An 18,548-nucleotide genomic window follows, 5' to 3' on the forward strand; every position below is an offset into this window, starting at 1 on the left:
TCAAGAATACCTAGGCCTATGTTCGTAAACACACAGAACCGAACATTTATACAAAAAGAAAGGTTCCTGCTTCGACACATTTATCCCGGCACCATTTTATAACGTTTACTCCATAGGATGGTGGTCCAAATAGAGCAAACATTATATTATATAGTCGTAAATAGGACGTTTGCTCGAGCGTTGACGATGAAACAAGTTATCCGAAGAAAGCTCCTTTCAACGCCAACTACACATAAGCAAAAATTCTACGTACAACTTTTAGAGACACAAAAGATTCAGCATCATATTTCCGAAAATTAACAAATTACACAAATAATGAGTAAAAAGTAAATTTTGCACCATGTACTCAAATATACAACCACGAGGCATAGGAGATGACATGCACAATCGCAGAAAATACTCGTCAATCGATTCGGAAATTTTAATTATATTGATACTTACATAGCTTTAAATTTGGAGATAACAATAATGATAATAATGTAGATGGATGTTTCTTATAATGTGAAAAATAATTCGATTCGACTAATTGCAGAACATGATTACACAGTGTCTTGTTGCAGCAGGGTAGGAGAAGCTGTTACATATTCGTCTCTTCGGCGCCAAGTAAGTTTGTCTCCCGCTAAATCTCTTCAGCTCTCGCTGTTCGCGTGGGTTTCACGCGTTAAGTGACGTAAGAGCGGACAAAGCTGTGATTGGCTGAAGAAGTGCTGATCAAGGTCACTCCACCCACATGCATCCGCTGAGTGAGAACACACACACTCACACATAGAAACGTCGTCTGCTAGTATATGCTAGTCCTTTTAAATTAAAAAGAAAATTAAACTGCTTGAGCTGCATATTACCAAAATGATGAATAAATGAGTTTATGACAAAACTAAATGTGTTATTTATGAACTTCTTATCAGAGCTTACAGTAACTATTAGAAGATAGAAGAGCGAAAAAGAAGGCGAGTGTTTTTGCTAGAGATTTTGATCCGAAATGTATTTCCGAAACCGTTTCTTATCTGTGCACCGAGGGAATATTTTCTTGGAAATGAGATTTGGCAGTTCTTTTTCATAAGGAAAGTAAGAGTATATTTTCTCGTTTCGCTTTATAAAACCTCATTTACTTTTCTTAATTTCTCATTAATGAGCGCTTCAAAGTCTTGTTTCTAAGAAAAAATATTCTCCGTGCACAGATAAGGAACGGTTTCTCAGACTTAAGAAAGTATTTTTAACAGTGCGGATGTATGCAGCACTACGCCAAAACTATCCAGCATTGGTGGCCGAATACGCGCCCTACTCTAACAGGATAACGCAAAATCCCACTTTGCTCCAACAACACAATAAAAATTATGAAACTTAATTGCATCGACCTAATATCATATCTGGCATATAGTCCTGACCTTCCCCTATCGTATTACTCCCTATTTCGGCCCATAACTCATTTCTTGAAATCAGAATACTTCAAAAGCATGCAGGAGGTGTAAACAGCATTGACTGAGTTCTTTGTCTCTTAGGACAAGACGTGGTATCGATGTGGAACTGAGGAACTTGTAACTAGGTGATTACAGACAGTCCAACACGTTGAGCTATATTTAAATGTTAATCTGCTTCCATTGTACTGTAATAAATATAGGTATGTTGTGTACCAGAATATTGCAAGACTTATGATTCATCCTTGTATAATATTCAGTTATTATTCAATTTTAAATTTAATAAACAATTACTGTTCAACGTAAATTTGAAATATATTTCTATACAGAACTGCTTCGATCCTGTTTCACACTAGTTAAACAAAATATGGCATATGCTGTAATAGTTAAATGGTATTATTTATTCTGTATATTCTTTCCTGCGCAGTTTAATCTGTGAAAACAGTACTCAATTAGATGTATTTATTTTGATTTTTCCAGGGCCTTTGATTCTGTCAGTCACATTCATCTTCGCCAGCTTCCCAGTAGATTTAATATATATAGTAAATTTCTCTCTTTAATCACCAGCTACTTGAAGAACCGTAAACAGCAGTTGCTGTTTTAGGGGCAACTTCTAATCCCCAACCTGTGATCTTGGGATCTTGTGTGGAAGTGTATTTGGGTTCCTGTTTTTTATCCTGTATTTGGACGATCTCTACTCACGCTTATAACCTAATCTTAGTGGCCTTTACTTTTCCGCTTTGATTGTAAGTTATACAGAGAAATATCGTGTTTCAATGACACGATGATCCTACAGGAAGACATAAATTACTTTATAGGCTGGTGTGAAATATGGCAATTGAAACTTAACAGCATGAAATGTGACAGTATTACCATTACTCTGAAAAAGTCTCCTGTTCCCTCCAAATACCATATTAACGGTTCCCCTCTAACACATTCTGTTAGTCATAATGATTTTGATGTCATTATTTACTCGAAACTTACGTTCTCTAACTACATCTCGATAGTTAACAAATCAATACGTATGTTGAGGCTTCTTTACCGATTTACCTAATTACGCACTGCGGCATCATTAACAATATTCTATAAAACAGTAATAGCGCCCAAGATCGAATACTGCTCTCCCATATGGGCATGGCTGCACCTACCCATCTCTTTAGACTTGATTCTATTATCAATTTCTTTATTGCTATAGTGCCCATTCGTGTTCCCGCACTTCGAATATTACCTAAGAAGGAACTCTTGCGATATCTTAATAGCCAGTCCCCGGGAGTACGCAGAAATAACTTGGCCTGAAATTTCTTCATAAGATAGTTAATAGGAATGTAAGATCGGAAACCCTACTTCAAGAACTATCCTTTCGTGCCCCTTCCACGTATTCCAACTTGACCCCCCCACCAAATTGGCGATTGTACAGAGGTCTCTTTTTCACAGAATACTGAACTTTTATATTCATCTAACAACTGATGTGGATATTTTTTCGAGCTACCCGGTGTTTGACAGGGTAATTATACGCGTGTTGGCCAAATAATATTACTCTTACACTCTTTGTTGACACTGCTGTTGTTATTATTGTTGATAGTTTATTTCTGTTTTTTCCTTTTCCTGTTTGTTATCATTTCCCTGTGTAAAATGGCGAAATTATCGTGTATCTGGAAATTTGTTCAAGACCACTAGGAGTAGCTAAGTCTCCCGACTGTTATCTTATTATCTACTCCTCTGGTATCCCTTTATTTTTTTTCAGGTTCCTGTGTGTAACGTTACGTATGTATCGTACAAACAAGAAGTATTGCGTGTACAAGTATCTAAAGACTTCCTTTTTGTTATTTCGTCAGCCAGCGTTTTGCCCCACTCCTGCACAAAAACACTCTTTACGATTTGTTCTTTTAACAGGTGAGGGCAACTTCATGCTGCTGTTCTAGCTACTACCAGGCGTAATTAATCTTCGATGGGCGTAAGTTGAGTTGCCTGTCTCACGGATTTTATACCTCAAGATTTACCAGATAACCACTGTACTAAACACACACACACACATATATATATCTATATCTATATCTATATATATATATAAAAGCCTAAAGTCGCACAATGTTTTTTTTTTCTATATCATACTTTAAAATAATGTCTAAAATTTTTGTAATTTTTCTTCTTTTTTAAATAGTGTATTCCGACGGATATGTTGTTCTTACCAAGAGTTAGAGTGTGTTAGCTTCATTCTCTTCTTTGATTAAAATGTATTTCTTTCTTTCTTTCTTTTTTTTTTTTTTTTTTTTACTAGACTAAAATGCACCTTCTTTTACCTTGACGTAGACTAAAATTTCTTGCAGAGACACCAGAAATATTTCACTAGGCATACTGCGTGAGAAATCTCAACTTCGTATGAAGAGGAGATACCACAATGCTCTGCGAGTTACAGGCTTGGATCCAACTTGTACACTACCTCTGTTAGTCCACATTTTCTCTCTCTCAGTGTTCCATACAAGATATCTACTTAATTTCCTTTCTCTTTCGCACACACGCACACACATGAAAATAAAATGAAAGTCAACTTCATATTCCAAGCCTGAAATCCGAAAGTCTTAAAATTACGACAGGTTTACATGTGATTTGCCAATTTCACATTCTAAAGTACATCCGAAGATCTTCATATGACTGTTTCAGTTCAATATACTGAACAAGAGCTACTAAAGATAACTTAATTTCAATATGGGAAAGAGCACTTTATATTCTTCTTTGACGAATGAGCAGTCTCCAGTTTTCAAGGTTAAAACTGCCTCCTGCTATAGTCCTGTAATGTCAGTACAATACATCAAATCTTCCTCTTGTGTATAATACTGTCTTAAGTTTCACTTTTGAGTTGTGTATATTGCATACCGTGTAAGCTTTGCAGGTGTGTTATTTTGTTTCAGTCGTGATTCTAGGATCTGAACTTCTTCCTTGGAAAGACCTTCTTCCTAAGTTTTCTCACCAACATGTTCGGTTCCACCTGTGTGAAAAAATTTCGAGCTTCGTCGCCACCACTTCTATTATAGACACTATCAGTTCCTGCAGAAACATCAGAATATAATATAGATTAGTACATGCAATTGATATTAACATCAAGTCTATGATGAACGGACCTAATTACCGAATTGAAATCAGGATACAATATATTATTTTTCTCTAATTGGGAATGTACAGTCAGACATAATAATCATCTGTGTGATTTCTGTGTTGAAATGTTAATGGGAACTTTAACTAACCATTTTTTTCCATTTCTGAACTGTTTCGATTTGCATATGACGTACGATATGATAAGCGAAAATCTTGCCCTGATCTCCAAGTTTCATACCGAAGCTATATAAGCAGGGTTTGCAAAAAACATTGATTTTATTTTTAAAAAAAGGTTTTTTGCTTTAAACCCGTTTTTTTTTTTTTTGGTTTAAACGCGGTTTTTCTTGGTTTAAACCAGGTTTTTTTGGTTTAAATAATTTACTCTATGTTTTTATATTAGATATCGACAGAAATTAGTTTGTTTCGCCTTGGTATTATTATGCAGTAACAAGGTTATGCTGGAAGTGGAAGGGGTCATATAAGCTTAAAGCGGAATCCAAACCGCTTCTCGGCTACATCCAAGAAAAATTGTCTATTTCGACACGAAACCGGGACTAATTGGTCACAAATGCGATTGCCGACTCACTCACGAAGGACTCCTGATAAAAACACGTTGTACTGATCTTTACATAGGCCTGGTTGTTAATATAATTGTCAAGAGTCATTTCAGAAGGACAGAAAGATAAACAGTTACACAAGTAAAAACATTATACAATTACATATAAATGGGGAAACTCTCGCCTTAGCCATTGGGGAAATCCTGTTATTACTTTAAATGTATTTGTATATAAAATTTTATGGTCAACGTATCATAATCACTACGCTAAAACTGAGGTATTAAATTACAAATTTGGTATGTAGATATCATTCAATAAAATTAAAACAAAGTCAAATCCAAGCTGATGGGAAGCTGCGTAGGCAGTTGATAAATTTTGCCAATTTCTATCAATATATTTAAGCAACCTTGGCTTCTTTATAAACAACAGGCATTCAGGCAAATAGAAAGATATAATTTGGTTTCGTTTCGTATGTTTAGGCTTACCATCCTTATGAAATACCAAGGTTATCACGGAGAAGACCTTCGCTTAAAGGGACACCTCGAATCGCTGCTTGGTTTACACTTGAAAGATGAGTTGTGGTTCGACCGAGAATTGAACACGGGACCCCTTGATAAAAACGTGAAAAGTACATAAATGTAATGCAGATGGTTTCATAAGTGAAGACATCATGAAGTTCACACGATTTAAGCATTTTTCGTTCTGTTTTTGTTTGGTTTAAACCAGTTGGTTTTTTGAAAAAAAACAGCCGGTTTAAACCAAGGTTTGAACCACCTTGGTTTAAACCAGCCAACCCTGTATATAAGTATATATAATGCTATATAAGCTATATAAGCATAATGCTATATAAGCATAATTCACAAATCTGTTTGATATGAAGTTGCTTTCTAATGACAACAGAACCACTTATTGTTAGTGAAATCCCTAGACGACATAATTTCGTATTTAGTTTCCTTGCACAAGATATACGTCTTCTTCAAACGATTTCACTGCACATTTTCCAGCAACACAGATTACACGAACATCACACTAAGAGGACTCACTGCCAATGACATTACTTTCGCTGTAAAAATGTCCAAATCAAAAGTATCTATGTACGTACAACAGGAAAACCAGAAAGCTATACCAATGGAAATGCCACAAAACAATTTGTCATTTTTGTGTTCAGCATCATGGGTACAGTGGAAAAAAGCCAACAAAGAATCGTGGTTATTCTCAAGTAACGGAAACATGTAAACCTGTGCCTAGCGAGACATTTATAATAATAATAATAATAATAATAATAATAATAATAATAATAATAATAATAATAATAATAATATTTGGTCTAGGAATTAATTCGTGCGGGTGGACAAGAGATGGCGCAACGAACGGAGCGTCCCACAGTTCCGTGTATCCACACATGTGTTGCAAACCCCTGTCATCGCGTATCGTTCGTAGTATAGGGCAGTGGATTAAAGCGTCAACAACACCAGTTTGTAGTTAAGTGAACATGGCGCAATTTGTGCCTGATAAAGTGTTTTTGCGGGGTGTTCTGCTGCATTACTTTAACATGCAGAAAAGTGCGACTGAAAGTCATCGTATTTTGGTGGAAGTGTATGGTGACCATGCTCTAGCTGAGCGAACGTGTCAGAAGTGGTTTGCACGGTTTAGAAGTGGTGATTTCGGCTTGGCAGACCAAGAGTGAGCTGGACAGCCAAAAAAATTTCAAGACGAAGAATTGACAGCATTGTTCGAGCAGGATTCGTGTCAAACACAGGAACAACTTGCAGCAGCATTAGGCGTTGATCAAACAACAGTCTCCAAACGCTTGAAAGCCATGGGAATGATTCAAAAGATGTCACTTTGGGTTCCACATGAATTGAAAGACAGAGACGTTGAAAGACGAAAAACCATTTGCGAATTGCTGCTTCAACGACAGAGCAGAAAGGGGTTTCTGCATCGAATTATTACGGGTGATGAGAAGTGGATCCATTACGAGAACCCTAAACGAAAAAAGGCCTGGGTGAAACCAGGTGAACCAGGTCCATCACAACCAAAACGAGATATTTCACTGTGCAAAGGTTATGCTGTGCATATGGTGGGATATGAAAGGTGTGGTGTACTATGAGCTGCTGCAACCGGGTGAAACTATGAATGGAGAACGTTATCGACGACAATTAATGCGTTTGAAGCAAGCCCTGGCCAGAACACGACCAGAATGGGAGAACAGACATGATAAACTTATTGTTCAACATGATAACGCTCGCCCACATGTCGCAAAACCGGTCAAAACCTATTTAGAAAATTTCGGATGGGAAGTTTTACCCCACCCGCCGTATTCACCAGACGTTGCTCCTTCGGACTACTACTTGTTCGATTGCATGAACAACGATTTGATTGGACAGCGGTTTACTTCTTCAGAAGATATCGAAACATGGGTCTCTGACTGGATCGCTTCCAAGGATGAGGACTTCTTTCCCCACGGAATCCGTACATTGCCTGACAGATGGGCGAAAGTGGTGGCTAGCGATGGACAATATTTTTCTTAAGGTATTTATGTATTTTGTGTTTGTACTACAACTTCAATGTGTGCGTACCAACCGCACGAATTAATTCCTAGACCAAATAATAATAATAATAATAATAATAATAATAATAATAATAATAATAATAATAATAATAATAATAATAATAGTAATAATAATAAAAGGCAAGCTGAAACTTTCAAGAGGAACGAAGTGTGTTATTCCGAATAACTCGGCTCGATAAAATGTCGGTGCCATACCAAAGTAATATACCTACCAGCCAAGAATTCCATTTGACATGTGCAGTATCTACCTATACTATTATCTTTTTTATCTACACTATTAAATAAAAAAAATAGAAGTTCGTGACTCGTCATCGTCCAAGCCATACTAATACACATGTTAATGTGAAATTTGGGGAGAATACTGCTTTTGTCACGAAAGTATGGGATAAGGAAGGATTTTTGGAAATATCCAATCTAGGGGACAAAGAAGTGTTCAGAATTTCCCCCAAAGAATAGTGTATCACACGTGTCACTGGCGTTAGAGAGATGGAAATCGGCATATGAATTTTTCATTAAAAATAAGGAAACATTTTTAATGAAACATTTTAAATTTTTACTGTTTCAGCGTTTTCAAGAATTTCAATCCAAAGGGGGACATTTATAAATTACTCAAATTTCCTTTTGTTTAATCAGAAAGTGGCGAATGTGAAGTTTCTCCTAAGTTCTGAAATTCAATATATATAACTGTAATTTAAAATAAGGAAACACGTATTTCAGCATTTCAGAAAAGAACGCTTCTAATGGGGAAAAGTTGGGTCATATTTGTATATTCAAATTTCCCATTCTTTATTAATTCAGTTAAGTATATTGAAATTGAATATAATTTAAAAGCTTGTGGTGTCGTGAGGTTAAGTTTTAGTGAAATGGGAAAGTGGGGTATAGTAAAGAGTTAATGAGATTGAGCTGCAAGTAGGTAGTTTGAAGGGGCACTGTAATTTGCAAAAAAAAAAAAAAAAAAAAAAGTCCAGTTTTTATTATATCAACTTATTTATTTATTTTTCTGGTATATGTATTTAAATTCCAATTATCGTCACATAAGGTCAAGTGTTGCTCAAAGTACCACTTTTTCTTTTGTCTAATATGATCTAAATTACTGTACTCAAACGAAGAAGTCAAAACTACACACCGCAAATACATATCTATTAAATACTAGGCTATGAACAGAATTTCCGAGAATTCGCAAAGATAGGGAACTAAAATTCGAGAATAGCATATCTTAACTTCGTGCTGAATTCAAATTCAGATTTAAGAAATCTTAAGGTGATTTTCGCTTCTAAACCAAGTTGGAATCACTTTTCAAAATATAAGGAAACTCATTCTTAATTATTGAGTATTGTAATATATTGAAGTTTAATACTAGTGCAGATAGTACATACGAACAGCGTCTGTTCTAACAGGTATGTAAACGTTTAATTTTTATATGATTGTAGGTAAGTTAAAGCAATAATAAGATAATTTCGACTATGTACTGAAAAGTGTCTTTGTTCTGAAGATTTTAAATGTTCCAAAATTTAAGGAATACAGTAAGCCGTGATTAACGAACCCCTCATTGTACGAACGATTCAGTTTATGAACATTTTTCTGTGAATCAATTTCCCTCTGTTTACGAACAATATTTCACGGTACGAACACACACACACACATACACAGGTACGGACAATTTAGCGCACTATAATGGTGTTTTTCTGTGTGGTTAAAAATTACTTCGTGCTCACTTTTGTACTTATTGTTTATTTTATCCGTCATACTGTTTTGTTTAATTTAATGTTACTTATTTGTCTTTAGTAAGGATAATATTATTTTCATTCTATATTCCTTATTAGAGAGAAACGCTTCAAAATGTAAAGGAGAAAAAGCACAATGAGGAATATATGACTAGAAAACGGGTTAATTGTGTACCTACATTAGTTTCAGTAGGAAAATAATTTCGGTTTACGAACAACATTACGGAACAAACAAGTTGAACATATTGATCTAAGATATTGTTCTAATTTTATGTTCTCTTAAACTTTAACAATGTTTAAATGCTAGTTGTATTTCTATTTCGTAGTTTGTAATAATACGCAATCCTGTTTCAGGTGTTTTAATGGTGGAACATGCATTGACGGAATTGATAATGTTACATGCTCTTGCTCACCGTACTTTACTGGACCGTATTGTGAATGTTTTATTGATGGTGAAAATTGCACAATACCACCTACAGCATCAGTGGTTACTGTGGCGTCCATTGAATCTACAATTGCAGATGGTACATTTCCTTCCATAGTTCTTACTGAAACTGTTTATGATCCCGGAGGATTTCAATCAATGCTAACATTGACTTCAGTGCCTTTTGAACAAGACATGAGCAGTGTATTAAATGGAGAACTTTCTACAGACATTCTATTTCATTTCAGTAAGTTGCCTCCAACGGTAGAATTAGCAGAATCTGTAATTACAACAATGTTAATTGACGCATCTTTATATGAAGTGCCAACATCATACGAAAGCGATATTTCAACTGTGTTGGAAGCACCGGAGCTTCCAACTACAACAATATTAGTTGAACCTACTCCTGACCATAGTAAGACGTCTTTATATGAAAGTGCTAGTGAAATTTCTCCATCTCTTCCAACCATTGTAGAAATTGAACCTTCTACTATTGTAACTGACATATTAATAACTTTCTCCACTGTTGAGACTGTAATTTTCGAAACTCAAATAGTTACAGAAACATTTGTTGCTAAAACTGAAGAGTCGGATTTCTTTTCTCCTAGTGTGACAACAGAAGAAACCGAAGTTTCTATTGAGTACAATGAAACCACTATTGCTGAATCAAGTGAAATTAGCATTACGGAAAACATTACCGAACCGTCAGAGGGAATGAATACAACTTCATATGAGCATTCAGTAGTAGTCACACGAGACAGTAAAGAAGTTATTACAGAATTAACATCTAAAGGAGAAGAAACAACCCAATTCGAACCTACAATTCAAGAAGATTCTACTACTAGTTCTTCCACAGGAACAGAATTAACCGAAAAATCAAAGTTAACTACGCTGAAAGATAGTGTTGAAGAATCATCAAAAACTACTAGTGCACCAGTGACAGTTGAATTGACAACTGATACAGCGACATATTATCCTAATGTAACGGTAAATATGACCAAGGAGATGAAAACAACAGAAGAAACATTGGAAATTCACTTCACAAATTTTACTACTCCTTTAGTACCTCAGACTTACACTTATCAAAACATTACAGAAAGTACTGTTGCTAGAACAAAGTTTGATGTTACATTTTTATGGACAGCGCGAGAAACTACTTTACCATTTCAGACAACAGAAGTTTCTATTCCTAGTACTGAATTCTTTAGTTGTGATATTACACCATGCTTAAATGGAGGAACCTGTTTTCTGACTACCGATGGCCATAAGGTAAGTTGAATGCTTATATATCAATCTGTGTCTTACTTTTTTTTAAATATTTCTCACTATGTAAGTTCAAGAATATACAGATTAATACTGCACAAACAAAACCTCGTCAGCGAAGCTTGCGTCAATCTAATCCAGTCAGGACGATTTAACTGGAGTGGACTTATGTCACTAAAATTGTTAAACGTGTATGTTATATACGCTGCAGATATTAGAACATGAATTGAAAATATTCACAGCAGAATTAATGTATCTAGATAGCCAGTTAATCTGGGAAAACTTGTTAATACTATTAATTAATTACTGTATATACTGCAAATAGTACTAAAATCGCGTAATCGGGTAAAGTATTGAAATTTAGTTTGCATTACACGACTATTTCAAAAAGTTAAAAATCCCTTTTAATTAAATTGACATTACAGAATTAACCGACATTTGTAACTAAATGAGAAAAGTTAAATTCTTACTAATATAATATTATAATTACGTAGTAACTGGATGGGAGATAGGATTACAGTTTAATATAAATTTTCCATCCTTGTCAATTCCATCAACTGTATTGATAATGATAAATAGAAGGAAACTTCTTAGCTTGTTTGTTGTGAATATCAACAGTAAGTTTCGAGACACGATTTTCTCTTACTTATTTTTCATTTTTATTATCAATCAATGACAGAAAGATAGAATGTATGACAATCATAAAAATATAATAATAATTAAGGATTTTACCAGATTTACACATTTCATGGCCTCTGTCCAGTATACAGTTAACACTCTGATTAATTTGCGTTTTTACATGTAAATACCCTCATTTTTAGATTTCTTTTTAATTTTCTTATTTATATGGTGATATGGTACAAGTATTTTAAACATCATTCTATTGGTATTCATATTAGTGTGGTAGGCTGCGTTACATAAGACTGCAGCTATCAAGAATTATATGTTTACATTATGATATCTATGGCACATATAAATTTATGTGGGTTTTCAGAAAACATATGTACATTTAATAACCAACAGAAGTATATATTATTAGATCAAGACTAGAAGATCATTGATGTCTCATTTTAATATAAAACATGGAAAAGTAGCGCAGGGAAATATGTAAAATATTACTTCAAGAAAGAAGTTTGAGATTCAGCAAACAGTTTTTCCTCTGCGTTGCACTCCCGATGTTTCGTAGCCAACTCAACTATTTAACACTCACTCAATAAAGGAAAAAGGAGAGACTTCAGATTAAAAAAATACATAGATATACCTAAATGGAAGGCAAAGAGTGTCTAATTTGTAGTACTTTCCTCATACCTCCAACAAGTCGTGCATAGGACATTGTTTCGAGTTGTGTCTCAAAGCTTGGAGCTGAATGCCAAAATTAGGAAGTAAAACATTCAACCTACAAATAAGTACAGTTAGCTGAAGAAAGGAAGTATAGTATTCAATTTTTTAATCTAGCTCAATATATAGTTACATCTCTCAAAAACTTTGGAAGTCGATTTTTTGTTTATTTTGTTATTTATGCAAATCTCTCCCCGTCTTCCATGTGGTTCTTTGAGGATTACTGAATTCCACATAGTACCTGTTATTTATATATATAACTCCAAGTCATCTTTTTTCAAGTAAGCCATAGAACTGTACACAAAACTTTGACACCCACTTCGTGTTGACCTACACGTAAACATTTGGTCCCCAACGAGTGGGCAACAAAACTAGATACACAATAATAATTCGGCACCCAGTGACAATGACTCTCCTTAGTTATAAGGTTTTTTTTTGACTTGTTTTCATTAGTGATGAGAGCGAATGACGTCATACAGAAATATATTTGGTATTAAAGTCTCGTGATTATGGTTTCGTGTCCCAACTACCGAGTCCAAGAATAATTGTGTTTTTGGAAATTTTGTGGTATAGTTCATACATAAGGTTTCAGGCATCACAGAGTTTGAGGAAGATTACTTTTGCAAATGGTCAAAAACTAGGTCGGAAACAAGAAAAATTCAGGATGAATTTAGGTGACGTGTTGGCTAAGAGCAGTGAGGAATTTTCTGAAGGGCAAACAGATTTGGCAAAGCTCAGAAATGGTGACACCACTCTAAGCGAAGATGCAACACCACTGGAGGTTACACGAAGTAGGATACGCACAACCTAATAGCTCAGCGATAAAGATAGGAAATGTTGGCGAAATTAATTTATTATTAGAACAAATTTTGAAAGGGCAGCAGAAAATAGAGCAGAAACTAGACTAAGTGCACAAGGAAACTGAGGGAAGTAATAATAGTTCAGAAGACAAACTTAAGCAACCAAAAACTAGATAAACTAGAGACTAGTAATAAGAAATTACATTATAAATTAGAGTACAGTACTAAGAACCTAGAAAAGAATTTAGAGGCTATTACAAGGACATTAGTACAGGGACTGGCTCAGGTAAGCGAACAGCTCGAGGTAAGAAAAAGGAAATTAGTTGAGCCTATGGAACAGAACACGTGAACTTATGTCTCGCATGGAGCAGTTAGGTACTCGTAGCAGTGCAACGAACCTAGGTTAGGTCGATTAGAGACTAACGCAGAAAAGGTTTTGGCAACGAGAGTGGAGAATTATATAGAGCTGTAAGACGGTTTGCAGGAGATCTCAATTCGGGTGGAACCGACCTTTGAAAATTTCACTCAGCGAGTTAATAACATAAAAGGTTCCGTAACCAAGATTCACGAGAAGATAAAGCGCTTCGAATTAAATATTGGCTCTGAGGTAGCGCGATTCTCGAAGAGATCATTCTAAAATATAACAGTAGCGTTCAACGGATACAAGAACTTCTGACGGTGTGTGCGAGAAACTGGAAGGTCAGCGGATCCAGTGGAAGGAGACAGTACAGTTAGAGACAGTTAAAATAGTGGAGGGGAGAGTTACCATTATTTCGATGCCTTAAATTGTGCTAACTTACCGTCTTTCGCACGCAGTCTCTCTTCAGGATGCAACTTGCTGGGCTCTCAACCTGTAAACCTCGTCGACGTCCGTGAGACACTGACCCTCAACCGTCTATTTTACACAACTGTGCCACGAAACAAACCAGTGCCACTGCCATAGGCTTTTAGCATCTGGACCTAACACAACATATTCTGGTATAGAAAATAAGGTACTGACTCCCAACTTCTGTTTAGATCTAGAGTGATATTTGACGTCACAGGCATACCGAACGAGCTCAAGCTTACTTTACTATCAAAATACCTCAAAAATACTGGTTTATAGTGGTTTCTACTGAGTCCATGAAAAATTAAAAGTTCTGGCGGGTCCTAGATTTAGTTCAAGGCCACGTACCTCAGACAGGAGCACTTTGCAAATCTCCGTTCTACCATCCTAACAGCACATTATGATCAACGGATGCACAAAGTTCTTGCAGAATATTTATTAGAATTCCTCCACGAAATAGTATTTTAGACCCTCCTGCGGACGATGAGATACTGAAAATCCTATAGAGGCAGCATCCGCATTGGCTTTCAAATCAATTGTCACGTCCCGGCCAAAGAACAAATCAGAACTTCTAAACTTGGTCAGTGAATTCCAGATCTCCATAAGATACTAGAGCTTTTACAAAATCCCAAGGAAGAGTATGCTACCGGTCGAAATACAGCGTAGATCTGACGGCTCCTCAGCCCAAAGGGTAAGGAATTTCCTCGGAAAAGTAACAGAAAGGTTCGGGAGAAAGGAACTCGCAGCATCGAGGAAATGAACAGGAAAGGGGAAGAAGGAGCGCCGTGACAACTGAAAGGGTGTGTCTAAGTCACGTAGGAGAGGTAATTTCTCACGCAAGGAGCCGAGTCGTAATAATGGGAGACAGAAGAGTGTGGAAAGGTCATTTCTCATCACCGAGAAGAGTGAATACAGGAAGAACAAATTTAAGTCTTTGAAACATATGATAGTAGAGTGACATAGAATAACACCGAAAGTAGTTTCTCAGAGACAAATAGTCATGGAGATTCACTTCACAACGATGAGGTGTTTCCGCACATTTGGAAAGCCGGCAGGTCAGATGAACTAGTGAATACTTTGATTGATTTTACAAAATTAAATGGAGAGTTTGTGCGCAATGAATATATTGGTATTACAATTAATGAGCTAGAAACCGCAGTAGAATAATTATTTATAAAATCAGATAAGAAAGTAGAGAACTGCGGTGAATGTCAGAACATCATTGACATAAAATATTTTGTAGAAGAAAATATGAATTCGTCAACGTTGTTCTAAAGAACTGGAAGCAAGCAAAATTAGATAAGAATGACTGAAGAAACAAACGAAATTTTTGATAAACTTTTAGATACAATTCATGGACCTATGCCCAGGAACAATGTGATCATTAGGGCAACCATAAAGCATAAAAAGCAGTAAAAGCATAATGGAATATTTTATCTATGGTTGGTACCATATCTGTGATTTTGACCACTTTACATATTCAACTTTGCTAATCTTATAAGAATAATAAAGCATAATTTACATTAAAAAAGCATAAAGCTTAATGCTTTTCATTCTAGAACCCCGTGTATGTGTACAATAAAGAAAAATATGTTAATATATTTTGTGCCCCCCCCCCCCCAAAAAAAAAAGATCAACAAAGACTATTATCAACTACCAATTGCCTTTACGCGTAACAATGAGAACTTCGAATTCCTCCTCTGTGTGTACCTTCCTCTCAGAGAGATTTTCCCCCTTCACTTTGTGTTAAAAGGCAGGCAAGACTGGTTGTGCTTATCTCAAGAATATATGCAATCTCAGGGAGCAAGAGAATTCCCAACTAACCATTCCAAAGTAGAAGGTGGTAATCTATTTTGTACTCTTTGCTCTGAGTTCATTAAATATGAGAAGTCTGCTGTACAGCTAGTTGTTTCTTCTTCGAAGCACCGCTTAAGGAAAACTGCAGAAAATGAGGTAGTATGCTGTATTGGTGTAATTTTTAGTGAGACAAATTAAGTTTCATATATATATATATATATATATATATATATGCTTGTGTAATAAAAACGAGTAAAATAAAACAATATGTGGGATAAAAATGAAGTACTATAATTTAAAAAAACAGCAAATCAAGGCATAATTTAGAAAAAAAAGCATAATGTAAGGAAAAATAAAGCATAATATACAACTGTATAAAGCATAAAGTTGGTTGCCCTAGTGATCATTCTTTTTCAGGTAAATGTGTTAATTTCGCATCAATATACACACTTCTTTACAGCAGAGCAATATTTGCGCAATCTCAATCGAATTGTGGGACAAAGTAAAATATTGCGAACCTCCATCAGCTTTCTTGAAAGCTAACATTATTAGTTACTCCTGATTTGGCACGAAAACCACTATCATTATAAGAAAAATCATGTTAGATCTCATTTTCAATGGAAAGGCATTTGATACTGTGGGGATAATTGTAACAGGATGAAATTAATCATTGATTATAGGATCAAATTTATTTTCGGAAAGTCGTGTTATTCTAAATTATGAAGTTGGAGTTCTACATCCTAAGAATCCACATGATGCAGAAGTGATGTTTAGAGACGTTGCTGTTCAAGATGAAGATCTAGTAGTAGAATGAGATTTGGACTGTGCCAATTTATATGCTCCTGTAGGGGAGTTAGGGGAGATAAATTGTGAGACAACGTGAGATAGGAGGCGTAATGCCGCTGTACTGTTAATAGCTTGTTTTGAGGAGAGTAAGTCTGTAAGAAATACGGCATCCAACGGCTAAGGTTGAATGTTGGGAAGTTTCCAAGCATATATGAGCTGACCAGTCACGTGTATTCACCTTCCCAGTGGAGATAAATGAAAAGACAGACAACAATCCCAGAGATCAATGAGTATCTAGATGCCTACAATGATCTTTCTTCAATGAAACTAAAGGAATTATTTATAAAACACCAGTCATTGTTTGATGCTAAGCCTGGTAGCATAGTTAATTGTGAGTATACGATCAATCGAGTTGAGCGAATTTAACCTTGCGAAAACAAAAATGTACATTTTCCCCACGAAATTCAAGAATCAAATGCCTGGTAGCATAGTTAATTATGAGTATACGATCGATCGAGTTGAGCGAATTTAACCTTGCGAAAACAAAAAATGTACATTTTCCCCACGAAATTCAAGAATCAAATGAGTAACGAAATTAACAGGTGGTTAGCTTAGAGAATAGTAAAAATTGCTTGCATCGTGCTCAAATACGTTGTATGTTGTGTCTAAAAGTGGTGGAAGATTTAATGTATGCATAGATGGCCAAAATCTGATTCGCCAGTTCTTTTTCCTTTAATCAATCTTCTTTTAAAGGGATTGAAATTCAAGTATTTCCCATGTCACAAGAGGCGATAGAGAGAATTAAGGTAATGCTTAACGTCCAAATAGTTGTGTTCTACACGGTAAATGGCGCCACCGTCACCAATGTTAACATATACAACTAATAAAATTAAAACAATCAAAAATAAAATGAATAATTCAAAAACTACCCAAAAACGAATACAGTCTGCTTAATGGACGTTACAAAATCTAGGGAATGGTGCGTGCAATTTTCACATATTGTTATTAGTTTCATTGTTAGAGGCTACCATTGTTAAATAATCAATCAACTTTATTTGATATACTTTCTACCAGAAACTGACCAAACTTAGCATAATCATTTGCGATTGAAATATCGGAGAATGGTACGTGTCGATTTCACATGTTGTTAGTTTCATTGTTGGAGGCCGCCATTGTTAAACAATAAACTTTATTAGCTACACTTTCTACCAGAAACTGAACAAAGTTAGCACACTCATTTACGATTGAAATATCTATGGAATGGTACGTGTCGATTTCACATATTGTTGTTAGTTTCATTGTTGGAGGACACCATTGTTAAATATACAATCAACTTTATCTGCTACACTCTCAGAAACTGACCAAACCTTGGCACACAAATTTACAATTGAAATATCTAGGGAACGGTGCGCGTCGATTTCACATATTGTTAGTTTCATTGTTGGGGTCACCATATTAAATAAACAATCCTTGGAGGCCACCATTGTTAAATATACAATCAACATTATCTGCTACAATTTCTACCAGAAACTGACCAAACTTGGCACACCCATTTACGATTGAAATATCAAGCGATCGTGCATGTCGATTTCATATATTGTTGTTAGTTTCATTGTTGGAGGCCACCATTGTTAAATGAACGATCAATTTTATCTGCTACACTTTCTACCAGAAACTGACCAAACTTGACACACTCACTTACCATTGAAATATCTAGGGAATGGTATGTGTCGATTTCAGATATTGTTGTTAGTTTCATTGTTGGAGGCCACCATTGTTAAATAAACAATCAACTTTATCTGCCATACTTTCTATAAGAAACTAACCAAGCTTTGCACACCCATTCATGACAGAAATATCTAGGGAATGGTACATGTCGATTCCACATACTGTTGCTGGTTTCATTGTTGGGGTTACCATATTAAATAAACAATCGTTGGAGACCACCATTGT

At 35.5% G+C, this 18,548-nt stretch overlaps 1 protein-coding gene across 4 annotated transcripts in view; it reads left to right on the forward strand.

Annotated features, from left to right (window-relative positions):
* The window catches only part of eys (eyes shut), a 1,117,243-nt gene that overhangs the window by 381,978 nt on the left and 716,717 nt on the right, over positions 1 to 18,548 (forward strand). For all 4 annotated transcript variants that reach the window (XR_014132762.1, XR_014132763.1, XM_081769320.1 and 1 more), the window contains exon 8: positions 9,716 to 11,054. Coding sequence is in view for 2 of the 4 variants with exons in the window: in XM_081769320.1 (XP_081625446.1) it covers positions 9,716 to 11,054 (1,339 nt within the window). In the remaining 2 variants the exon portion in view is untranslated. The remainder of the gene's footprint in view (positions 1 to 9,715; positions 11,055 to 18,548) is intronic.

This window comes from Thermobia domestica, chromosome 8, assembly GCF_964235325.1.
Source record: "Thermobia domestica chromosome 8, izTheDome1.hap1.1, whole genome shotgun sequence".
In the NCBI taxonomy this organism is placed as follows: Eukaryota; Metazoa; Arthropoda; class Insecta; order Zygentoma; family Lepismatidae; genus Thermobia; species Thermobia domestica.